We start from the raw sequence: 26,629 nt of genomic DNA, 5'->3' as shown, positions 1-26,629 counted from the left end.
TCTCTTACCCTATTCCTGCTCCAGACTTTCCCAATTCCCTCTTTTTACCCCCTGTCTAATTCCACCCTACTTATATATCCTATTTCCAATCTACTGCTCTAAATCCTTATACACCTATTCTTTATCCTTCTTCACTTTCCAAACATTTTTTTCTCTCTTATCTTTCTATTGTTTTCTTGGTTGTTGAATATATTGGGCTTTTTTTTTTTTTTTTTTTTTTTTGTTTTGTTTTGTGTTTTTTCTTCTTTTTTAGGACTGGTTGTGAGGTTGTTTTTCTTTTTCTTTTTCTTTTTTTTTTTTTTTCTGCTGGTTTTTCCCTTCCCTCCCCCACCCCACCCCGGTTATTTTTGTGCTTCTGTTTTCCCTTACCCCTCTGGATATTATTGGTGGTTTGTAGTTTGCATTCATCTCCAGGGATCTGTTGCTGGAATTTGTTGAGATTAGTGGCAGTTCTATTGGAGTTTGCTCCTCATACCAATAGTCTCTTCCCCGCTTCTACTTCATTCTCTTTTTTCGCTCTCTTTTTTTCCCCCCTCTTTTTTCCCAATTCTATTTTTGCACTCCTTTTTTGTTTGTTTTTTTTTCTTATTTTTCTTTTCTGTTCTCTCTTTTATCTTCTTCTCTTCTTTCTCCCTTATCCCCTAATTCTCTTAATTCGGGTGGTCACCTTTATTTGGGGTTATTAATATTGTGAATATACTTGTGTTCAGTGCCTGGTACGTTGTGCCTTGCTCTGTTGTATTTTGTGCCTTTAAATCAACGCAGCAGATCCAAGCAACAGCAGCCCCCTGACCACCGCAGCCTCCTGATCACCACAGCCTCCTGATCACCACACCCTCTGTCTGTGGAACAGCAGCTGTACGTGAAGCCTCCCCCCACCAGCCAGAAGAGCCAACACAGCTGTGAACAACACCCACCAGAGGAGCTGCTGCCAACTGGAAAGCAGCTGCTACCGCAACCGTCTGAGCAGCAACCACAACCCAAGGAGCCCCTGCCACCCAGGGAGCAGCCACTGAACATCTCAACATCTACATATGTCAGCGAGATCAAACATGGGTAGGCAAAGAAACCCCCAAAGGAAAGAAAAGGAGGACTCGCCAGAAAAGCAGCTAAGTGAGACAGATATGCAACATGACGGAAAAAGAATTCAGAATAAGGTTCCTAGAGTACATGCACCAGATGTTCAAGAAGCAAGAAGAAACAGATGAAAAACTCAACTACTTATGCAAGAAGCTAGAAGAAACAGATGAAAAAATCAACAACTTAAGTAAGTCCCAAGAAGAAATGAAGAGTGACATAGCTTCAATAAAAAACTCCATTGAAAGTATCAACAGTAGACTGGGAGAAGCGGAGGACCGAATTAGTGAATTAGAAGACAAGGAAGCAAAACACACTCAAACTGTACTGCAAATGGAGAAAAAAATTAAAAGACAGGAGGAGAGCCTAAGGGAGCTTTGGGACAACATGAAACGAGACAACATACGAATAATAGGGGTGCCAGAACAACAGAAAGATGAACATGGATTAGAAAACCTATTCGAAGAAATAATATCAGAAAACTTCCCTGAGGTGGGGAAGAAAAAAGTCACACAAGCCCAGAGAGTCCCAAACAAGATGAACCCGAAAAGACCCACACCAAGACACATCATAATTACCATGGCAAATGTTCAGGATAAAGAGAGAATCTTACAGGCTGCAAGAGAGAGACGGAAAGTAACATACAAGGGATCTCCCATTAGATTATCAAATGATTTCTCAACAGAAACACATCAGGCCAGAAAAGAATGGACGGAAATCTACAAAGTGATGCAAAGCAAAGGACTGAATCCAAGAATACTCTATCCAGCAAGGCTATCATTCAAAATTGAAGGGGAAATAAGAAGCTTCACAGACAAAAAAGGGCTAAGGGAGTTTATCACCACCAAGCCAGCCATGCAAGAAATGCTAAAGGGACTGGTGTAAAAAGAAGAAATATCAAGCTCAGAAAGAAAACAGCCACACACACACACAAAAAAAGAAATGGCTACAAACAAGTACCTTTCAATAATAACTTTAAATGTAAATGGACTAAATGCTCCAACCAAAAGACATCGAGTGGCTGAATGGATAAAAAAACATGACCCATACATCTGCTGTCTACAAGAGACCCACCTCATTAGAAGGGACTCACACAGACTGAAAGTGAAGGGATGGAAAAATATCTTTCACGCAAATGGGAAGGAAAAGAAAGCTGGGGTAGCAATACTTATATCTGACAAAATACATCTCAAAGTGAAGGCCATAACCAGAGATAAGGAAGGCCACTTCATAATACTAAAGGGATCAATACAACAAGAAGATATAACCCTGGTAAACATATATGCACCCAATGCAGGAGCACCCACATACATAAGAAAACTTCTGGAAGATATCAGGGGAGAGATCGACAACAATACAATCATAGTAGGGGACTTTAATACATCACTGACATCACTGGATAAATCCGCTAGACAAAAACTCAGCAAAGAAACAGCAATCCTAAATGACTCACTAGATCAGATGGACTTAATTGACATCTTCAGAACACTTCACCCCACAGCTGCGGAATATACATTCCTCTCAGGTGCTCATGGGACATATTCAAAAATAGACCACATATTGGGTCACAAGCAAAGTCTCCACAAATTCAAGAAGATTGAAATCATAAAAAGCTTCTTCGCAGACCACGATGGCATAATGTTAGAAATAAACTACAATAAAAACAACCCAAAATACTCAAACACTTGGAAGCTGAATAGCATGTTATTAAATATTGATTGGGTTACCGATGACATCAAAGAAGAAATTAAAAACATCCTGGACACTAATGACAATGAAAACACAACAATCCAAAACCTCTGGGACACAATGAAAGCAGTCCTGAGAGGTAAGTTTATAGCTCTACAGGCCTATCTCAAAAAACAAGAAAAAATGGTAGTCAATCATCTAACTCTACAACTCAAAGAATTAGAAAGAGAGCAACAAGAAAACCCCAGAGTGAGCAGAAGGAAGGAGATAATAAAGATTAGAGCAGAAATCAATGAAATAGAGACCAAAAAAAACAATACAGAAAATCAATGAAACCAAGAGCTGGTTCTTTGAAAGGATAAACAAGATTGACAAACCCCTAGCCAGGCTCACCAAGAAGCAAAGAGAGAGGTCCCAAATAAACCAAATCAGAAATGATAGAGGCGAAATAACAACAGACCCCACAGAAATACAAATGATTGTTAAACAATACTACGGGCAACTCTACTCCAACAAACTAGACAACCTGGAGGAAATAGACAAATTCCTAGAAAAATACAACATTCCAAAACTCAATCAGGAAGAATCTAAAAACCTCAATAGGCCAATAACTATGGAAGAAATTGAAGCAGTCATCAGAAAGCTTCCAGCAAACAAAAGCCCAGGGCCAGACGGCTTCACAGGGGAGTTCTACCAAACATTCAAGGAAGAACTAAAACCTATCCTCCTCAGACTACTACAAAAAATTCAAGAGGAAGGAACGCTTCCAAGCTCATTCTATGAAGCCAGCATCACCCTAATACCAAAACCAGGTAAAGACATCACAATGAAAGAGAATTACAGGCCAATATCCCTCATGAACATAGATGCCAAAATCCTCAACAAAATCTTAGCAAATCGGATCCAGCAGTACATCAGAAGGATCATACACCATGACCAAGTAGGATTTATCCCAGAGATGCAAGGATGGTACAACATCCGTAAATCAATAAACGTGATACATCACATAAACAAATTGACAGAAAAAAACCACATGGTCATATCAATTGATGCAGAAAAAGCATTCGACAAAATCCAACACCCATTTTTGATAAAAACTCTCAGAAAGGTGGGAATAGAAGGATCATACCTCAACATAATAAAAGTCATATATGACAGGCCCACAGCCAACATCATACTCAATGGACAAAAACTAACACCATTTCCCCTAAGAACAGGAACAAGACAGGGATGCCCACTCTCACCACTCCTGTTCAACATAGTACTGGAAGTATTAGCCATTGCAATTAGGCAAGAAGAAGAAATAAAAGGCATCCAAATTGGAAAAGAGGAAGTAAAACTGTCCTTATTTGCAGATGACATGATATTATACATACAAAACCCTAGAGACTCCATAAAAAAGCTACTAGACTTAATACATGAATTTGGCAATGTAGCAGGATACAAAATTAACCCCAAGAAATCTGAGGCATTTCTATACACCAATAGTGAACTTTCAGAAAGGGAGATCAGAAAAACAATCCCATTTACCATCGCACCAAAAAAATTAAGATACCTAGGAATAAACTTAACTAAAGAGGTTAAAGACCTCTACTCAGAAAACTACAGGACGTTGAAAAAAGAGATAGAGGAAGACATAAACAGATGGAAGAACATACCATGTTCTTGGATTGGTAGAATCAACATCATTAAAATGTCCATACTACCCAAAGCAATCTATACATTCAACGCACTTCCCATTAAAATACCAATGGCCTTCTTCAAAGATCTAGAACGAACTCTCCAAAAATTCATCTGGAATAAAAAAAGACCCCGAATAGCTGCAATGATCCTGAGAAAGAACAAAGTAGGTGGGATCTCAATGCCAGATATCAAGCTGTATTACAAAGCCACTGTTCTCAAAACTGCCTGGTACTGGACAGGCAAGAACAGACAAGAACAGACATATAGATCAGTGGAATAGAATAGAGAGTCCAGAAATTAGCCCGAACCAATATGCTCAATTAATTTTTGACAAAGGAGGCATGAACATACAATGGAGCCAAGATAGTCTCTTCAATAAATGGTGTTGGGAAAATTGGACAGACATATGCAAGAAAATGAAACTAGAGCACCAACTTACACCATACACAAGAATAAACTCAAAATGGATAAAGGACTTAACTGTACGACAGGAAACCATAAAAATTCTAGAAGAATACAAAGGCAACAAAATCTCAGACTTATGCCAAAACAATTTCTTCACTGATACAGCTCCTAGGGCAGTTGAAACTAAAGAGAAAATGAACAAATGGGACTACATCAAAATAAAAAGCTTCTGCACAGCAAAAGAAACCATCAACAAAACAACAAGAAAACCCACCTCGTGGGAAAACGTATCTGCCAACGTCATATCTGATAAGGGCTTAATCTCCAAAATTTATAGGGAACTCATACAACTTAACAAAAAGAAGATAAACAATCCAATCAAAAAATGGGCAAAGGATCTAAATAGACACCTTTCAAAAGAGGACATTCAGAAAGCCAAGAGACATATGAAAACATGCTCAAAGTCACTAATCATCCGAGAGATGCAAATCAAAACAACAATGAGGTACCATCTCACACCTGTCAGAATGGCCATCATCAACAAATCAACAAACGACAAGTGCTGGAGAGGATGTGGAGAAAAAGGAACACTTGTGCACTGCTGGTGGGAATGCAGACTGGTGCAGCCACTATGGAAGGCAGTATGGAGGTTCCTCAAAAAATTGGAAATGGAACTCCCATTTGACCCTGTGATCCCACTTCTAGGAATATATCCCAAGAAACCAGAAACACCAATCAGAAAGGATATATGCACCCAGATGTTCATAGCAGCACAATTCACCATAGCTAAGATCTGGAAACAGCCTAAGTGCCCATCAGTAGATGAATGGATTAGAAAACTGTGGTACATCTACACGATGGAATACTATGCTGCTGTTAAAAAGAAGGAACTCCTACCATTTGCAACATCATGGATGGAACTGGAGAGCATTATGCTAAGTGAAACAAGCCAGTCAATGAAGGAAAAATACCACATGATCTCACTCATTCATGGATAATAAAGACCATTACAAACTTTTGAACAATAATAGATACAGAGGCAGAGCTGCCTCAAACTGATTGTCAAACTGCAGTGGGAAGGCCAGAGAGAGTTGGGGGGCAGGAGGGAGGGGAGTAAGAGATCAACCGAAGGACTTGTATGCATGCATATAAGCATAACTAATGGACATAAGACACTGGGGGGTAAGGGAGGGTAGGGGTTTGTCAAGGGTGGGGGGGAAAAAAGGACACTTATGTAATACCCTTTGTAATACTTTAAGCGAAAAATAAAAAAATTAAAAAAAAAATAAATAAATATTTGCAAGGGGGAAAAAGAAGAGAGAGAATCTGTAGGATAATATAGAGTTGTATCAACCTAACACAACAGTATTACTACCCTTGTCTGGATACTTCTTCAAACCAAACAACTGTGCAAAAAATTTTTTAAGATAATTTGAAAACTGACTAGATATTTGATATTATTATGGAATTATTAATTTTTAGGTGTAGTGATGGTATTGTGGTTATACCTGAAAACTGACTGAATATTAAATATATTAGATGATATTAGAGATTTACAGCTAGTTTTTTAGATATAATAATATATCATGATTTTATATGCTTGTCTTTTAGTAATATACATATAACGAATATTATAAAATATGGATAAATTTGGAAAATATATATATATGTATGTATATATATATTCCACAAGTCTGGAATAGAATCCAGTCATTTATGTTTTAAAACAAAATAAAATAAAACTCCAAGGTAATTCTGAAGCTTACAGCTGATCTAGGACCATCAACCCAGACCATAGCCACCTCCCAAACATCAGTGAATATGAAGGAAATAGCAAAGTAAGTATTTGTGACTTACGGTGACACCGTTTCCCATCAGGAAGCAGAACGAATCCTACAGGGCATGTGCAATAATAGGATCCGGGGGTATTTTCACACCCAAGAGTACAGCCATGATTCCAAAGGGCACATTCATTGACATCTACACAATGACAACAGCAAAACACAGATGGTTATTTTTGAAAATAAATTGTAGTATCCCTCACAAGTCAGCCCAAAATAGAGCATCTCACACTTGTATCTGCTGTTCCTGACCATGGAAAGACTGTTTTTGCTACTGTAGTAAAGGGTGAAAGAAGTCAGTTCAATTATCATGAAAGTCCTTGTTATTCTGTCAGAGTTTGCACTTTCATATACAGATGTTCATAGAATTACCCTGGGGGGGAAATCATACTATTTTCTCTGAAAAGAGACAACAACTTAAAGCCACTTAAGGCGGGACTGTTGAAAGTTCTTGACAAGGACAGGACATGCCTGCTCTGCTCTGCAGCCTCTCAAAGCTGACAGGAGCCCTCCCCTGAGGGTGGGCCCACTCTCAGCAGCATCCCTCAGCGACACCCAGCCTCCAGGTCCCGGTTCTATGAGATGCCTCCCTCTGACTAGCCCCAGGTAAGCAGGGGCGTATCCTTAACTAGTGGGTCTCACATTTATCTAATGTCTCACCCCAGCTACCTCCACTGCGTATGCGCTGCAGCCATCGGAGTGTTTTCAGCAACAGCTCACTGGAGCGCCCCGGTATTCCTCCTGGGTTCGCTAATCTTAGCCTGGAGTCTCATCTAGGAGGAGCCCTAGCTGACCAGTGGGCTACACAGTTCCTCCAGACTCCCTTTCCCACCAGACCTTTAGGGGAGGAGATGTGGGGTCACACACCCTTTGAGCGTCTTATGATAGCTATGGAACTACTTCCCTAAAATATTTGAAAATAGAGATATTTTGCACACAGCCAAACCCACGGGGTTCCATGGAGTCCCCTCAGAGAACGCCTGCCTACGGTCAACCCCTGCAGAGCCTCTGAAAGCATTCGATCTAGGAACACAAGCTATAAAGAAGACCTGGGAGCCCTAACCGGTTTGGCTCAGTGGATAGAGCATCAGCCTGCCGACTGAAGGGTCCCAGGTTCGATTCCAGTCAAGGGCATGTACCTTGGTTGCGGGCACATCCCCAGTAGAGGGTGTGCAGGAGGCAGCTGATCGATGTTTCTAACTCTCTATCCTTCTCCCTTCCTCTCTGTACAAAATCAATAAAAATATATATTTAAAAATATATAAAAAAGAAGACCTGGGAGTATTACGAAGGCTTTAAAAACAGGGAAAAATAAAATTGTTTCTCTGGGGAAAGGGAGGGGGAGTAAAACTGATTTCACATGGAGGCTCTGCATGGCCCACTGAAGAGCAGGTGCCTGCAGAGCTCCCAACAGCCGCCGCACATTACCTTCACAGCGCTTCCCGTCCTGGCTTAAGGCGTAGCCCTCCGCACACGTGCACAGAGAGGACTGAGGGGCTTGCCCACACACGCTGCCTCTGCAGTTACCTTTCCTCAGTTTGCAGAGTTTCTGATCTAAAAGAGAAGATGGTTTATTTGACATGGGGGTGTGTTTTGACAGGGGGCAATGCCTGATTCCTTCATGGTTCTTTAATCTCCCTGTGGCATCCGCAGGGGGGTTGTCTTCCACGGTGGTGGCACCGCCCTAGGGTGGGACGGCTTTGGCAGGATTCTGCAGTTTTCCCAAGCCCATTCAGTTTCCTAATTGTATCCCTCCTGCAAAAGCTCTCAAGATAGGGCATTTGAATTAGCTGGGGATGTCATTTCTAGGGTGACTAACACTAAACACAACTTGGCTTTTTTCATTCTGATTTACCTTTGTAAAAAAAAATAATTAAATACATAAACAAAAATTCTGTAAATGAAATATCTCTTACAGAACAACTGTTCTTAAGTGTAATATTTATCTGTCAGATCTATATAGTTAGTTGTTTTTAGGATCACTGTTTCAAGAACATTTTTCAGATTTAATAAATACTGATGTAGTATGTCTAGCCCCAATTTTCTGAGTTTATTGCATTCCATGTTTTACAAAATAACCCAGTGTAAATAGTAAAATCTGCTCAGTGAGGTAGATGCTTGGGTTGAATTAGCCAAATATAATGAACAATAAATGGCCAGTGTGGTACCTTTAATTATCAGAGCCCGAGTCAAGGGCCAAACTAGTCACACATACATCTCTGCTCCAGTTGTGTTCCTTCTTATTCTTTGCCAATTTTTACAATGACAACACCTTTGTGAAATGCTCTAGAAAATACTGAGATAAGCTGAGTGTGAAGGCAGACCCAAGGATGCAGTTAGATATGAGGCCAGAGCTCTGGTAAGAGGTGACCTCAGGGGAGAAAATGGGGGTCATGGACCCTGAGTCATGACATGGCTGAGGTCAACGAGACCTTGTGAATCATGGGAAGAGCCAAAGACCTAAGGGCAGGACTGCTGAAAACACCCTTGCTGCGAAGGGCACAAGAAACTGGCCAGAGAGAACCTGAGCATAGCAGTGCAACGGGCTGAGACCATGCTCCATGTGGCTCTCTGTTTATCTACTTATAAATGTCTCCCCTCTCTGACTCTACCTGTTTCCTTCTGTTTTAAATTATGAAACACTTTTCTTGACCAACACCAGCATGACACAGTAGAGACATATCCTTGCCCCTTGAAAATGTCCCTAGAGTGCATTGTCCCACCTGAAGAGCATGTCGCACTCGGGAGATTCTGATTTGCTAAATCAAGGAAATGGCTCAGGAATCTGCATTTTTCACAGGATCAGGTTGATTCTGAAGCCCGGAGTCTTCACGCCACACTCTGAGAAACAGCAACCTAATGATGTGCTAATGAATCATCTCTCCTTCATCTCAGTTGCAAATACCTCCTTTTACCTTGTCTGGGTTATTTCCTTACTTATTTTAAACTCGTTTACTTGAATCTCTGTACAGAATTAAATGCACAATCAATTTTGTCAATTATTCAATACTGTTGCAATAAGACCTACTAAGTCAGTTAAGATTACACTGAATAATATTTTTATATTCATTCCAAAATTTTTATTTTTTGTTCATTTTTGTGTCAATTATGAATGTATAGTTACATTGTTTTTCATGTTCCTACATGTTTCACATATCAAAATTTTAACTAAGCAAACTTAAAAATAATATGACCCAAAAATGTAAAGTAAATGACTAAAATTATACTAGTAAACTTGTAAATTTGTTGGAGACAAAATACACCCACTGCAAATTTAAGAAAAAAAAGGCATGCAATTGCCCTAGCTAGTGTTGCTCACTGGTTAGAGTGTCTGCCTGTGCATCAAAGGGTCTCAGGTTCAGCTCCTACCTGGGTTGCAGGTTCAATCCCTGCCCCAGGAGTGAGTAGGCAACCAGTTGATGTGGCTCTCTCACATTGATGTCTCTTCTCTCTCTCTCTCTCTCTCTCTCTCTCTCTCTCTCTCTCCCTTTCTCTCCCCTTCCCCACCCCCCTCTCTCAATCTCTCAGAAAAAGCAATGGGAAAAGTATCCTCAGGTGAGGACTAACAACAACAAAATAGCATGTAATTTTTTTTACTTCAATTTTTATAAAGTTTTCAAGTGAACAACAAAAATCCAGAAAGATCTGATTTGGCCTTCTGATGGCACCAAAGTGCTATGCTTTCTTGAGGTAACAAAAAAAAAATTGAACAATTAAGATTCCTATAAATATTCCTTATAAAAATCTTTCCAAACCCCATATGATAGATGACCACTGGATTAAGAATTAGGAAGACAGAGTTCTATCCTGGTTCTGCCTTTTATATTGAATCACTTTTTTGTTGCTGTTTACCTCAGTTTCCTAAGCCATGAAATGCAAGTGTTGAGATAGATATTCTCTGCGATCTCGCACTTAAAAAAATATTTTTATGATTCTATACAGAATCAGATGTTTGTGGTACATTCCTCTGAATTTATGCCTCTAAAGATTCTCAAACCTTGATTACTGCTGAAAATATGTTAATGGAGATTCAAATTGACTAATAAAAACAATTAGTGTCTAGGGTAAAGGAAATGCTCTTTCCTTCATCTAGATTTTTATTGTTGTTGTTGCTAATTTTCTACCACCTCTCACCTGCCCTTCTGTATTTTCTTATTACCATCATCACCATTGTCATACATATATATATATATTCCATTCACATTTATAGTCCCACTTCACATAGTGTCTTTTACAACATAGATGTACTACAGACCCTAAAACACAAGCACAAAAACCTGTGATTGTATCATCTGCAACTTAATTCCTTCATGTGATTTCTCCTTCAATTTCCAGTCAGCCTTAGAGTGTGAACTCAAAACAGATGGTCAGGCTCTGCTAGCCCAGTCCCCTTTCCACAAGACCATGCCGCTGATGGTTTTAATAATCTTACTAATAATATACATTACTCTTCAAAGATGAGCATAGGCAAAAAAGCAATCATTATTTTCCTCTGAATGTGCTGATGGTGTGACCTGAATTCAGACACTAAACACCTTAAAAGGTCATTTTAAGAAGTAGCAAAACATAGAGGATTGAGGGCTATATTTTTGTTTAATCACCTTAATCTTCTGCGGTTCTTTAGCTTCAAATTAGGCCAAAGCTAGCACTCAGAATGCTGCTGATGACCTCAGATAATACCCCTTCCCAGGGCCCAGCACTGAGGTTTAACTACCTTTGAGATCGAATTAAAGTTCCTAATCATGGAGTTTAATGTCCACCACCAACTGTTCCTTCGGCATCTTCCTGGCTAACACGCAGGCTCTTAAGAGCTTTGCTACAGCCAAGTAAATCTGCAGATTTTACTCTGGCCCTGTTCTGAACAAGGGACATGGGATTCCTTATCCTGCTTTTTTCCCACTGTCACACCTTTTTTCTACTTCAGGTTCATCATAATATATTTTTATTGATTTCAGAGAGGAGTGGAGAGGGAGAGAGTGATAGAAACATCAATGATGAAAGAGAATCATTGATTGACTGCCTCCTGCGTGCCCCCCCCCACTCAGCCAGAATTCATCTACTTGGTATCTATCATCATCTAAACTCCTCTAAACATCAAAAGGAAAAAAATCAACAGACTCCAAGCAGTTAAAAATACATGCTTTTTACTCTCAGAAGAGCCCCTCAGGCTCACTCAGTCATTTATATTTTAGACCCATTTCTGACAAGTTTGGCCAGGCCATAGCATGGAAATAAAAATACAAGGTATGCGCCCTTCACTCCCATTGTTACAACCCCAACAATCACTACATTTCGTGGCAGCAGAAGTGGCTACATGATTCCAGCAGTCTTTCTCACTGAGCCCAGACATAGCCTCAGCCCAGATTTCAGACCTCCCAGGGCAGTTACGGGGAGAGAGCAGGTTCGAGATGAACCTATTGGTCATCTCTCCCATGAAGATTAGAAGCCTCAAATCAGGGCTCCTCCTAGAGAAAGATGGTACAGTTTGAGTGCCCAAATGATAATAACTGCAATAAATAAAAACACGTCAAATATTTTTTAAATCCATGAGTTTATAAAGATGCTTTTAAAAAAGATCACTTTTGGGGGCTAGCCTACTAACCCTTATTCTGAAAAACAGACACATTAGGGAAATAATTGAGCGTTTAATTTTCCTTTCCTATAAAAGATCCTCCTCAGAGAAATCATACTGCTGATGTGAATAAACACATAAACGATGATAGACTTGAATGTCCTCACTTTGAACCACCAACCAAAAAATGGCTCTAGGCAATGATAAACAATAGCTTCGAAAGCCTGATTGCTCAAAAGGCTGATGGGAAACTTGATAATGGATGGACCAGGTTGGCAACACCAGAACTGCTGATGAATCTTAAACATCACAGAAGAACAAGAACCAGCCACTGCATGCCCGCTGCTGTGGTCGGTAGGAGGCATACAGCACTGCCTGCAGTACCACCTATTAGGTATTCTTGCAAGAAACCTGAATCTGAACAAGCTTCTAAGCCTAAACTATCTGTTCAAAGAAATACAGAATCATGTTAAATGACACCATAGGGGTATAATCTGCAAAATCCAGAATGTGAACAATTCTACAAAACAAATGATCTGGTTTCCTCAATAAACAAATGGTAAAAAAAAAAAAAAAAAAAAAAAAGCCCGGGATTGGAAGATAAAGTGAGGTCACAGCCAGGCATGTGAGGACCTGCAAGCAGTGAGAGCCGACAGCGAGAAAGAAGACAGGAAAATGATAAAGAGCCATTCCGACCACTGTGTTTCAAGTGGCAGCCATTTGGTGTCAGGGCAAACCTGTATTAAAAAACCCAGCTTGGCCCTGGCTGGTTTGGCTCAGTGGATAGAGCGTCAGCCTGCGGACTGAAGGGTCCCAGGTTCGATTCCTGTCAGGGGCACATGCCCGGGTTGCGGCCTTGATCCCCAGTAGGGGGCATGCAGGAGGCAGCCAATCAATGATTCTCTCTCATCATTGATGTTTCTATCTATCTCTTCTTCTCCCTTCCTCTCTGAAATCAATAAAGATATATTTAAAAAAAAAAACACACCCAGTTTTACCTCAAACCAGTCCTCTGCTTGCCCCAGTGGTGTCTCTTTGTAAACATTGAAGACAATGTCAATAACTACCTATAACTATGTTGGGAGGATATAGCAATCCATATTTTACTAAGGTTTCTATGAAAAATAAAAGAGCTTCGGATGTCTGGAGTGATCATTTAGAATTATATGGAAACAGAAGAAACTGGAACCCCGTGCACTGCTGGTGGGGATGTAAATGGCACAACCACTGCGGGAAACAGCATAGAAATTTATTTTAAAATTAAAAACAGAATGGTCATCTGATCCAAAAATTCACTGGATCAAAAGAATTAAAAGCAGGGTCTTACACGGATGGACCAGGCTGGCAGCACCTGAACTGTGAGGAATCTGGAACATCACCAACAGAACAAGAGCCAGCCGCTGCATGCCCGTGTTCACAGGAACATTAGTCACAATAGCTAAACATGGAAGCAACCCAAGTGTTCATCAACAGATACATGAATAAGCGAACTGTGGAACATGCTCAAAATGGGATATCATTCAGCCTTGACGTGGAAGAAACTTCTGACATAGGCTATCACATAGTTGAACCTTGAGGACGTTAGGCTAAATTAATAAGCCAGTTACAAAAGATAAATACGGCATAATTCCACTAGATGAGGCAGTTAGAGTAGTCAAAATCATAGAGACAGACAGTAGAACGGTGGTTGCCAGGAGCTGGGAGATGTTATAGTTTAATGGATACAGAGTTTCAGTTTTACAAGATGAAAAGTTATGGGGATGGGTGGTAGTGATGATTGTATAACAATGTGAGTGTACTTGATGCCACTGAACTGTACACTTAAAATAGCTAAGATGGTAAATTTTATGTTATATGTATTTTACCAAAATAAAATTATTTAAAAAAATATGTGGAAAAAATACTCACTTATCTAGGGTGATTCTTTTCTAAAGGTTTCCAAATAACCCAGGGTTTACAGTAGACACTCCAGCAATAACGTAATCAAGATGAATCAGTGTCTCACCGGGGCAGTTTTAGCTACACTAATCTCTTCCCTAAGCAGGTACACTTCCAGGTGGAGGAAATTCTCCTTCATGAACTCTCAGAATTAAGGAAATTCAGCGATATTTTGTGCATGAAATGAATGTGAAGTAATTTGCAGTCTGTTGATGATAAGAGACCCTTAATTTTTCAAAGGATTTGTTTTTGAAACTCTCTCAAGGACTTAAAACTGGAATCTACATTTAAAGGAATACAGGAGAAAGCAAAAGTATTAGCACCTTTAAAAAAATTATGTCTGTGAGCAGTAAAACTAGCTACAACATCCCCAGAAGTTCAGTTTAAAATAATGTACTGTATTCAGATTGTATACAAAAAAGTTTTCACACTGTCTCTGAGATTCATACACCAACTAGTGTGGGTGTTGGTCGAGGCAGCCAGGAGAGCACTGTTGCCTAATCAATTTAATCCTGACAACAAAAGTGTGGTTCAACTCTGTGTCTGTTTTCCAACAACCAGGGGAGGAGTGTGTGTGTGTGTGTGTGTGTGTGTGTGTGTGTGTGTGTGTAAGAGAGAGATAGAGAGTTAGAGTCAGAGGTTTTTCTGAGTTCCTGAAATGGGGAAAAAATTTTTTTTTAGAAAGAAATGAGATTTGGCCCTGCCTTCCATGCAAACTGAAACATTTAACCACAAAAAAGACCATAGATCGACAATATGTCAAATTACAAGCTTTCCCAAAATAAATAAGGCAAAATCTATAAAGTGGTAGATAATATCAGAGGGAGTTGGGAGGTGTCACTCCACATGGGTTCAAATCCCAATCCCACCAGAGTGTGACCTTGAACAAGCTATAGTAACATCACTGAACCTCAGTTTTTAATCTATAAAATGATACTAATAATCACACCTAATTCATAAAGTTTTCGTGAAGATTAGATGAGATAATATAGGGAAAGCCCAGAGTGGATAATTCTGTGTATACTCAATAATTATGGCTATTTCTATTATCTAAGGGTGACAGAACCTGGGGTGCTTTTCTGTTTCATTTTCTATGCATCATGTGACTCCCATTATCTACCACTTCTAGTCCAGATCTCTTTCTTGAGATCTAGACCAATTTTTTTTTTTAAAGAAAAAGACTCTGAAACATAATGAGAATGAAGCTGCAAAGATCTGCTACAGAGTTAAGCTGCTGCAGAGAAAACCGATGAAAACATCGGGGATTTATTGTGAATGTACCAAAGGGAGCAGCCCCAGGGAGCACACTCTGACCAAGGCAGAGGCGGAGCTTACAGCATGAAGGAAGGCAACCCGTGCTTAGATAGTAAATATCTTTAGAACTTCTTCCTTTTGATATTGTTTAGGGGCGAGTGCCAAATGGTGTTTTTACATTTAGTTTTATTCCAACTATTATTACATGTCCTCCGGGCTCTGGGAGTACCTGGAGAGTTGTAGTCCCTGTCCTCATAGGACTGAAGGGGTTTAGGAAGGGAGGCAGTTATGGCAAAGCATGATCGAGCGCCGTGGGCCGGGAAAGGTGTTCTCTGAGAGCGTTTCTGAGCCGGCACGAAGGCTGGGAGGACAGAGCAGGCCTGCCCGTGGGAGGACATGAAATCTGGGAGGACGGTGCAGGCCTGCCTGTGGGAGGACATGAAATCTGGGAGGACAGAGCAGGCCTGCCCGTGGGAGGACATGAAATCTGGGAGGACGGTGCAGCACAGAGCAGGGCAGACAATCTGAGAGGGGAAGCTGAGAAACGAGCAGAGGACCCTGCGAGCAAGCGAAATAGAGACTGGACTCTCACTGTTGACATTTGAGGGTTGTCAACGGGTTTCAACCAAAGGATGGCATAACTGGGTTCTCTTTCTTAAAGGGTTACGCTCCCTGCAGGATAGAAAAGGGAGGTGGGCTACAAGTTTAGGGGACACTGAGATGGCTGCCCAGAGAGGACCAGCGCTTGGATTGTAAGTGGTAGAATTCTTAGGACGTGCAGATTGATTTCATGGGTGGGAGTGGGAAAGAGGGAGGAAAGGGAGCTCCTACATGTCTGCCTTGGGAGAAGGAGGTGAGATGTCACTCACTGAGTCCGGGCATTGGACGGAGAGGAGCTGGGGAGAAGGGACGCGAGGGCCAGTAGGTCAGTTATGTCCTTTGCGCCTGAAGCACTTGCAAGAAATTCAAGTAGAAATGCTCAGAAGGCATCCAGACATCTGGGCCTCGATGTTCGCTGAGCCTGAATGTGTACAGACGACATGTCCACTGCAGGACCTGAGCTCGGAGGGGACAGTGGGCCAGCAGGCAAGGCCCTGAGGAGGGACCTGAGTGACCACGCTCAGGACACTGGTCAGAATCCTCAGAAAACCAGCCTGACAGTGAAACTGTGGCTGGGCCATGGAGACTTGGCTCAGCGGTCAGCTGCATGGAGCTCTTTGCTAACAAGCCCAATACACATTCACAAGCCCGGGCCTTGTTTAAACCCACAAATGAGGCTTCCTTGAGACACCCGTGACTTTGGCTTTGGGAGCCCCACCCTTGTCCGAGTCAGACATCAGTCCTCACCGGGCTGCTCTCTTCTGTATATTGTGAATAAATCCCCGATGTTTTTCATCACTTTTCTCTGCAGCTTAGCTCTGCTATGGACCTTTGCAGCTTGACTTTTACCATGCCTCGGTCTTTCAAAAAATAAAAAGGTTTAGATCTTAAGAAAGAGGTCTGAGCTAGAAATATGTTGGTAGTCAAGTGGGCTGCTGCACAGGAAATAAAGTAGGAAATCTCTAAATTTGTATCACCCTTAGAGATTAACAATGCGCTTAACCATGTGAGTGGTTCTGAGAAACCACTTGAGAAAAAAACCAACCCGTTTAACTTTCTTTAACCCAGTCTGTCTAAATTATTTGACTCTGAAATGTTTTTCCCCCAAATACCTTCATTAAATCCCACAGAGCTAGTGTTTTGTAGAAGGTTTTGATAAGTGGTAGTTTAGGCATTTTGCATGAAATTTATTGATATTCTGATGTGTATACTATAAATACATTTTGTAACAAAAATAACATCAACCAGGGTACAGGATTTTTATCAGTTACCTCCTTGTTGAAGTAGCCTCACTACAAAGTGCCTTGCAACCCAAGTGCTACCACGGCCCCCTCGGCAGAGGAGCTGCAGCTGTAAGACTGTTATCCAGGAGGAACTAGCCATCCTCTAGGGCAGTGTTTGTAAACGTGAAGGACATGGGGCGCTTTGAGAATCTGATGAAAGTTATCTACCATATCCCTAGGGGACAATTGCATATTTCATCTAACACATACAATCAAGAGATTCAGAGACTCTAAATCCCAGGTGAAGCATTCCCGCTCCACAAGACACAAGAACAATTAATAAGCCTATTTCGTCATGGCCAGCGTCACAGTGCTCTTGAAATCAAAAGTCCTCAGCACTTGGAGCACATGTGGTTACATCCTTTGGTCAGTGACTGGAGCCGAGATCGCCGCTGCCCACTGCCTTCTAGATTCCAGGTTTGCCTGTAACTCTGCAGCTGACAGTGGCCTCCCAACCAAATTCTATAATTTGCCACGTTGTTTAAAGCGGTTATGTAATGAACCATTATAGATTTTCTTTTTAAATTCATGCTTTCAATTATCCTATTTAAACTCCTTATCAAGGAAGCTGCGTAATCGTGAAGGACTCTGAAGGGCTCAAGTGTTCGCTGATGGGAGAAAAAACACTAACCTCACAGACTGATCACAGACATTTAACTGAAGAGGATTCTAGGCGGAGTGAAGATTGACTGCAAATGTGTAAAGGCATGAAGGAGCCGGGCATTCTGAGAAACTGGAAAGACCTGTGTTGGACCCCAGCCAGGGGAGGAGGAAAGACCGTGCTAGATCAGGGTGGTCAAACAGTGACAGGCCTGTTAAATCGTTACAGTTCAATCTAAATGAAAAGGGAAGCTTTTGAAGGATTTTAAGCAAATGGATCAGATGAACTATTTAAAGACAGGAGAGAAAAATAGAAAGATTAGCTGAGTGGCTACGACTGTGGGCCAGAAGTGCTGGTTGTCTGGACCATGACGATGGCAGTGGAGGAGAGAAGTGGTGGGAAGGTCTTGGAGGTAGATGGGAAATTGGGGGTGAAGGAGGGGGAGAAATCAAGGATAAGCCCTTAGTGCCTGGATAGGGAGTAACTAAATACCAGGCCTTGTTGAAGATCAGAGATGACTCACCAGACGTCCCAGCATCAGGCTCTGCCTTGGGCTGTACAAGTGGGTGTACTACTTTAATTCCACCAGGTGGTGCAAGTGATGAGTTGAGGTTAATCCTAACCATATCCCTCCCAGTGTGTTTGTTGGCTATCCAAATCGTCTTCTTTCTCCACGTTGAGTAGAAGATACGGTCTCCAAAAAGGGACATTGCAAACAAATTGTGCCTAAAACACAACAGAAAAAACATTTGTTCTTGGTCTTATTAAAGTTTCACTTCCTTTCAATTTATTGTCTGAATTTTAATCACCTACCTTTTTGATTATTATTTTTTTAGATTTAGAAACAGGTATTGAGCTTAAAATTTTATATATGTAGTCATACTCTGAATTAATGGAGTATAATTTCTAGCTCCAGATTCATTGTCTCATTCTTTTGCAAATCAGCACGGAAGTGTGAGGGATAAAAAATAGGGAAGAAAATAGGAACAGGGTAGGATTGGACTTCTGGTTTTGTCCATTTCACACATGACTCATTTCTGCCTCTTTCCAAAAGGTGGGAAGTCAGTTACTGGCAAGATAACAAATCAAACATGTATAACTTTATAACTGCATGCCATAAAAATTCCAAAAAGAATAACTGTAACCAACATGTGAAAACTTATTATGTGCCAAATACTCTGTTATTTATTTTTATCTCTCTACTTAACTTTCACAATATCCCCAAGAAATAAGTACTATTATTATCCCCATATTAAAGGAGACTGAGGGTGAGAGAAGTCACATACCTGCCCAGAGTGACTTGTCTAATAAATGGTAAATCTGAAACTTGAATTCAAGACTCCAAAATCTGTGCTAACCCGTCACAGTATCGGCTTAACTGGCAAAAGTAAAATTAATATCACACAAATTTCAAATGGCAATTGTTCCATTTCACACCAGAAGCAAAACTTACTGTGCAAGACGTTTGCTGAAATGGACAGAACCTCCATCATAATCACAGGAACAAACGCGAGAATAGCTCCCTTCTCTGTGGTACTGAATCCAAAAGAGCCGTTTACCAAGCACATCCAGCGACATAGCTGTTATTTTCTCTGACGTCTCGAACAGAATCTTCACTTCCACACCTTTGAGATCTGCTCTGTGAAGGCTGCCGGCCACCTCTGAAGACCAAAATATAAACCTGGGGGCGAACACATGAATGAGACACATAACTGAATGTAAGGTCACTTAAACGGTCAACTCTCTCAGTGTGTGCACGATCCCCGGGTGTCTGCACAGGACAAACTTGACAATTTGGAATGAAAATTTAATTCAACAGCAGTCCTTGAACTTCCCGTGGGATTTTAAGCTGGAGGAGACTTATGCCTCTACGGCAGGAGGCCATGGTCGTCAGGAGTGCTGTTTGTAGAGGGAGTCGCTGTGGTTCAAATCCAGCAAGCGGCCTATTGGAAAGGGTGATTCTGTATCACAAAAGAGGGCCATGGTCCCAATGACAAGGTCCCTTTGAGTCCAAATGCTGTGATTCTATGAATTTTCGCCAGACTTTGAAATATACCTCAGTGTCTGAAAAACAGCAGAATTTACCTTTCTACTGGATCGACGGCTACGTTCGCAGGGTATGTTAAGGTGCTTAAGAGAACACGAGGATTGTTTCCTTCCACGTCCGTGACTGTAATGATTCCTTCCTGTTGATTTGACCAAATAAGTTCTTCCGTTATCCAATTTATTGCCATTCCGGAGACATTTTTCTCAATAGTGCATACTCTCTGTAAAAATCAAATTTCAAAATTGTTATGAATAATCCTCCATTCTCAACAACGTTGTTTTTATTTTCTGTAGAAGAGCCTGTTCTTTTGAGTACTTGTCATTTTTGTGCATTCCCACATTACTTTAATGATAAAATAACCACAGCCACGATGCCGTTGTTTTGATGCAGCAGTTAACCCACCATCTGCATACTTCTGGGCATAGTTTCTATAACTGCAGTAACAGTGGAATTTCGATGCTACCTTAAGGACAGTTTACTCAATTCCACTTGCTAATGGAACTTTCCAGATTCTCACTTGAATTCAAGTCCAAGCTTTACCAAACTCTGGCAGGATTCCCTTGGAATCTGTGCACAGAGCTCTAAAATAGAGGTATTTCTCATTAGGGCCCCACTTTTCTTCTGGCCCCTCCTCCTCCATCGGGCCCCTCCCTTTCTGCAATCCCCAGTGCCCATGCCCTCTGACCCCATGAACTGAAGAGCAAGGCTTCTCTTCTTGTCTCCTAGGCAGTGTTCTCTGCTCTGTCATTTAAAAAACAGCCCAACAAAAACCTCTATTATCTCCTCATTCCAGCGTTCGGGGTAAACTGGTCTTCTTGGGGGGTGGAGGGTGGGAGGTGGGGAGAAGTTTGCAGATTTCCATGGTGTAAATATGCCCACCGTTGCTGATTTCCACCTACTGACTTGACCTCACTGATCACATGTGGGCAAGGATCTAACATTCTCATGAGCCTGCCCTATTCCTATATCTCAAACAGAGTAATTTGGTCCAACCATTGAATCAATTGCTAATAGATTAATATATAGCTCATCCAGGTAAATTGTTTACATTTTAACAGATGTCCTTTATAAACAATGTTTTAACCCAAAGGAGGGAAATTAATAGTGGATTTTAGGCATCAAAGCCAATTCGTTCCTAATGACTTGACAAAAATTCACAACTGTTTAACTTCTTTCCTATTCTGTGACAGGAAATTCTCCAGACTCTTAGATTTAAGATTTTGAAACAATTCTACAGATGGCTGGAGAATGAGTAGCCATCCTTGTTAAAAGTGAGATTAGCAAGTATTAAAGATGTGATAAAACAGATTAGCAACTAATTGAAGCTTTTAAGAATAATTGGAGAGGGAAGGTTTGGTTTTAAAAAACACACAAAACAGTGGTCACTTTGTGCTGGGAAGAAATGCTTAAGGTTTCTCTAGTCACGCGCTCTCTGTAATCTATCTCCCAGGAAGAGAGAAGACATTCCTCCTGGGACTCCTGGTTCTACCGGTTAAAAGGAAAGATTAAAGATCTTTAGTGAGTACTTGAAGCAAAATACTTTATATCTATCTGCTTTATTTTTTTCAGCATGCAAACACCTTGAGAATTAAAAAAAAAAAGTTTTTCTTCCTAGATGTCAGGTGCCAAAACCCTCAACAAAGATTTTAGACAATGAAACAGGGTTTCTCAACCTCAACACGATCGATGTTTGGGGCCGGATAGTTCTTTTTTGTGGGGACTGTCCTGCATGTTGTATGATGTTTAGCAGCATCCCTGGCCTCTGCCCACTAGATGCCAGTAGCACATCCTCCCTCCTCCCCAATCCAGTTGTGACACCAGAAATGTTTCCAGACATTGGCAAATATCTCCTGAGGGGCAAAACTGTCCCCAGTTGAGAACCATGGGAGTAAAAAATAGTCATGTAAATAATATGTTTTAACCATAAGATGGTGTTCTGACTTAATAAACTGACATATTTTCAAAATTACATTGACATCCTTGCTTTCTACTTTGGGGAGCTTCTGAATTTCATGGGCTTGTTCAATAACATGCCACAGATGCAGAGTAAATAAATACCTACAAATGTCAGGCACACATATGAACTGCAATGTGATTTTCATTATCTATATGTCACTAATTAACTATATCATGTCTGTCAGCCTATACAAAAGCCCCTCGGTACCTTAGGAATTGGTGGTACTTTACCTCTTGCCTTGTCCCATTCAGAAAAACTCTCTGCAAAAGTTGTCTTTCTGGATCTAGCCAATAGATTCTTTCTTTATTGTAATGAAAGTCCATGATCACTGATACACCAGCATCTGTCACCAATTTCTCATGATTGGTTCCTTCCAGGTCAATCCTAAAGATGCTATTTCCATGAGAGAAAATTAAGAAGGGTGCAGGACCTGAGTGGGAAGAAAGAAACCAAACTGTGTATTTTCAGTAATATTTTATTGATGTTGACAAAAATACTTCCCCATGAACTAACACAAGTGTTATTAATTTTTTATTCCAGGTTCTATATTTTAAATAAGAATATATAAAGCTACACACACACACACACACACACACATATATATATATATTCACAATTAATTTTGCAAGTTATCTTCTCCACAAATTGATTCTAAATATTAAACATTGCCAAATTATAAAAAAAGAACTATTTGAAGAGAAAAGCACTTTCTTCTCTTATATATAAAATGACATTTTATGTTAAAAAAGAAACAACCTACTGTTTTGCCTCTGCTGGGCAAAAGGTCTATATGAATGTAAATTTTAATTCTATAAATTGGAAATAGTATTATAGATATTATCATTTTCTAAATGCCTCCCACCCCAGTCTTACATGTGAACAGAGCCTTCAGGGTAATGACATGGAAGAAGGTGGTGAAAACTAGAGGTGTTAAGTGGAAGCAGGAAAAAACTGAAATGCTGTCCTGTGAAAGCGCTGGCATATTTGTTTCTGTTGGCGTCGCCACATAAAACCCAGGATGCTCAGTTAAATTTGAATTGCATATACACTGAGTGGGACATACACTAAATACTTATTTACTATTTGCCTGGAACTCAAATTTAACTGGGTGCCCTATGTTTTTATTTGCTAAATCTGGGTGGTGAGCCTCACTGGATCTCTTGATCCCTGCAGGGCCTTGCACCTTCCCTAACCCTATACCCGGGGCCCTGTAATATTTCAGGTGATGGCCACCTACCCACTCTGACTCCCAAGTACGCAACACCTGCTTGAGAGCCTGATACCTCTCTTTGGAAACCTCAGCCTAAATTACTGGCTGACTCCAAGGAAAGCTGCCTTTGATGGTCAAGATGCTGCTGGGGGACCATTTCCTCCCCTGCAGCCAGGTCACTCTCCTTGGTCTCTTCCGTCTGAGGGTGGGGAGGCTCCTGCCACTCTAGGCCTTTAGGTAACTATGCAACCACTGGGATGAGTGGGGATTGGAGACGATGCTAACATATTCGTGCTTCCCTGCTGGGCTTACTACATTCTGTTTTCACATTAGACTGTAATACAGGCACATGACACGATATATGTACTTCTTATTCCAAAGATTAAACAAGATGATGAATTAATGACATTTTACTCAGAAAACATTAATTCTGCTTTAGAGGATATGTCAGAATAGAGACACAAGAAGAAGAAGTATAAGATCGTTAGAGTTTGAAATAGTGCCGGCAAAGTGTCTAAGAGAATTAGCTCAAATCACTTTTCCTGTATCTTTTCCACAACACAAGCCTCTCCACACAGATGTGTGGGGGAGCCCAGGTTTCATGGCCACTCCAGCTGTAGAATCAAAGAAATCATAGAAGAAATGCAAAGGGCATTGAATCGAGAGCCAGCAGACCTGGTTTCCAGTCCTGGCTCCGTCAGCTTCTCTGGACATCTCATGGGACCTCACTGCCTGTATCAGAGGGTTATTGGGGGAAAGAAGTAAAATTATGATGTGGAAATATTTCATTAATTATGGAGCACTACACAAGTGTGATTCATCATTGCTTATTCCCACGGTTCAGCTTTGAACCTGTGGACTAGAATGTTGGCATAGCTCATCTCTCCTATGGCAATGCGTCATGGAGAAAGGAAGACAACAGGAAAAGGCACGCTAAAGCAAGAGCTCATTTGTGGGCCGCAGACTGCTGTGGAGTCCTCTCTTTGAAATGTGCATCATGTATTCTCTATAAACTAAATAAATGTCCCCAATGTATTAATTTCCTAATACATTGTTACATTGATGAGATCAAGAAAACATTTTATTCATTTAAAAGTATAACTAAATGGGAGACTTCCAGGTGGAAAATAAAAGAGAAAGGAAAGGTACTCTAAACATTTTAGTAAGAACTTGGCATAATGCTTTCTTTGAACATAATAGGTACTTAGATTTTTTTAATTAATTAATTAAGAAATATGTGTGTTTTATTAATTTGTCTGGGCTTTTACCACAGATACCAGCGGATCTATCAAATTCATAAAAGCACAATCTAGCCTATGGTAGTTATGTTACTAACAGCAATAATAATAATAACAATATGCTTTCACCTCCTGATCTCATTTATCTTTAATAAAACACCATGAGCTAGACAGGCAAGATTTGACTGCCAATAATCAAAAGAGAAAAGAGAAATCTGAAGAATACTTAGGTCCATAAGGCACAAACCACAGCATTAACATCAGTAAGATTTCAAAAAACAAAGAATATTTATAAAATACTAAGTATGAATTGACAAATTTTACCCTCAGATTTTTCCTATTCACTGTGAATTATGGCATCCAGGCTGTATCATAGTCTGTTAGAACTGGAAGATCCTAGTTATTACCTAATCTAGTGTTTCCCCAAATCGTTTCTTTAGAAGAGTCCCACAGGGTACTGTGTGTGTGTGTGTGTGTGTGTGTGTGTGTGTGTGTCTTTTGAAGATCCCCTTCCCTTGAGAGTCTAGCTCAGTGGGGCTAGGCTGAAGGCTAAGAATCTATTTTGTGAGTAGACACTCCAGGTGATTCTTACATCTTGGTGAATTTGGAAATCATCGATCTAGTTCAGATGAGGAAATTTAATGTTTCCCCAAATCCCACTGCTAGCTGGTGGAGCTGGAATTAGGACCCAGATACCCCCGTCCCAATCCAGTGTTCTTGCCTGCCTTGGCCTGGGTTGTCCTATGTCAAGACGTTACCATCGTCATTCTATGTATGTAACTGATTCTAATTCCACTTCCCTCAAAACACCATTCATTTTCCCTACACTGTCAACATCATTTTTATGTAAACCAGAGCCTGGGCTGAGTATTTGTCGACATGAAATGCATTGTGATCTAAAAGAAAATGAAAGACGGACTTAGGCTGGTGAAATAGTCATTATTCTCTACCACCGCTGGAAACGATAAGTAAGTCGTGTTTCTTCAGGCCCGTCAAAGACTATCCTGTGGTACGTATGGGGATTTGAATGTCGGCAGGGCGTGCATGTTTGAACAGCTAAACTTTCGCATGTCAAAACTTACAGCATTTATTTTGGGTGCAGTTCGGCAAGAGGAAAGTGGGTAGGAAATCAAACACCATTTCTAAGGAATACAACCCCCAAGCAGCAAACAGGTCACAGGCAACCCAGGGGAACCTCTGACTTCCCCACCGGGGATTGGGAGGGGATCTCCAGGAATGACAAAGGAGCCCAGGATGTTTGGAGCATAGTGAGGAGTTTCATTAGTGACTCTAGGAACCTGGGCCTCCGTGGCTTAGAGGTCAGTTACACAAAAGCAGGCTGCGATCGAAGTGGTGGCGGACACAGACTAGTTCACAACAGGCCCTTCATCTCTCTGGGTCTAAGGAAGTGGCCCCATATAGGTCAGTGAGCAAAGAAATGAACTGCCTTCTGCAGGCCTTGGAGCAAAGGCTCCTCAGACCTAGTTAACACGTTGATGACGCTGGCACCCAGATGAACAAGAAATCCTAGTCCTCTCTCAGGCCAGCACTGCCAGCTGCCCTCACCAGCACGGGTTCCTGCTCTGAATTTGGAGACAGACTGAAGGCTCATGGGACAAAGACGGTGGAAAGGGATCTCTGAACCTTCAGGAGTCAATGACCCCATGGGGGATGGAGGGGAGTAGATCTAAATGGATGGGCCTGATGGAAAAAAGCCAGATGCCTCCTCATGCTGCTCCTCCCAAGGCCCTGAGGGAGTCAGGAATTACTACCTCCCAAGGGGCTGACCTGAATGGTGTCTTGGGTTTTATGAAGTACAGAAAGTTTTAGTTCACTCTAAAAGACCATCCCCATTTCTTTTTTTCAATTGTGATATTTAAAAGGGCGCACATTTACTTCTTGAGCAACTGTTCCTTTCTTCTCAGCTTATTCATGAGTGTCACAATTGCAGCAGGTGAGACAGAAGCCAGGTGACTCAGGAATAATACATTCAGACGGGGAGCCAGGAAATGTAAGTTTAAATCTTACTGTTGGAAGGCAAGCTCTGGGGCTCAATTTTGCTTCCTGAAAATTGTGAATGAGGATTGCCGCCCTAGTCCCTGTGTGGTAGAAATGTGCCATCCAAGCAGAAATAGCCCTACCTGCCCCTCATTATCAACTGCATTCTCACCATCCAGCCTAAGAAGAGGCCTGCCCCCAGGTCCTCGGGACAGTCCCTGAGATGAGCAGGTTCT

General features: G+C 41.0%; 1 protein-coding gene across 1 annotated transcript in view; it reads right to left on the bottom strand.

Moving 5' to 3' along the window:
• EGF (epidermal growth factor) overlaps positions 1-26,629 on the bottom strand; it is a 92,013-nt gene that overhangs the window by 49,476 nt on the left and 15,908 nt on the right. The window contains exons 2-7 of the mRNA XM_070390732.1: positions 22,178-22,377; positions 20,029-20,210; positions 19,397-19,624; positions 18,467-18,669; positions 8,124-8,249; positions 6,712-6,834 (exon numbers count right to left, since the gene is read on the bottom strand). Coding sequence (XP_070246833.1) covers positions 6,712-6,834; positions 8,124-8,249; positions 18,467-18,669; positions 19,397-19,624; positions 20,029-20,210; positions 22,178-22,377 — 1,062 coding nt within the window. The remainder of the gene's footprint in view (positions 1-6,711; positions 6,835-8,123; positions 8,250-18,466; positions 18,670-19,396; positions 19,625-20,028; positions 20,211-22,177; positions 22,378-26,629) is intronic.

The sequence above is a fragment of the Myotis yumanensis genome, unplaced genomic scaffold (genome assembly GCF_028538775.1).
Source record: "Myotis yumanensis isolate MYYU_CA2020_CCGP unplaced genomic scaffold, mMyoYum1.0.hap1 SCAF_1, whole genome shotgun sequence".
NCBI lineage: Eukaryota > Metazoa > Chordata > Mammalia > Chiroptera > Vespertilionidae > Myotis > Myotis yumanensis.
This window is presented reverse-complemented; position numbering and strand designations above follow the sequence as displayed.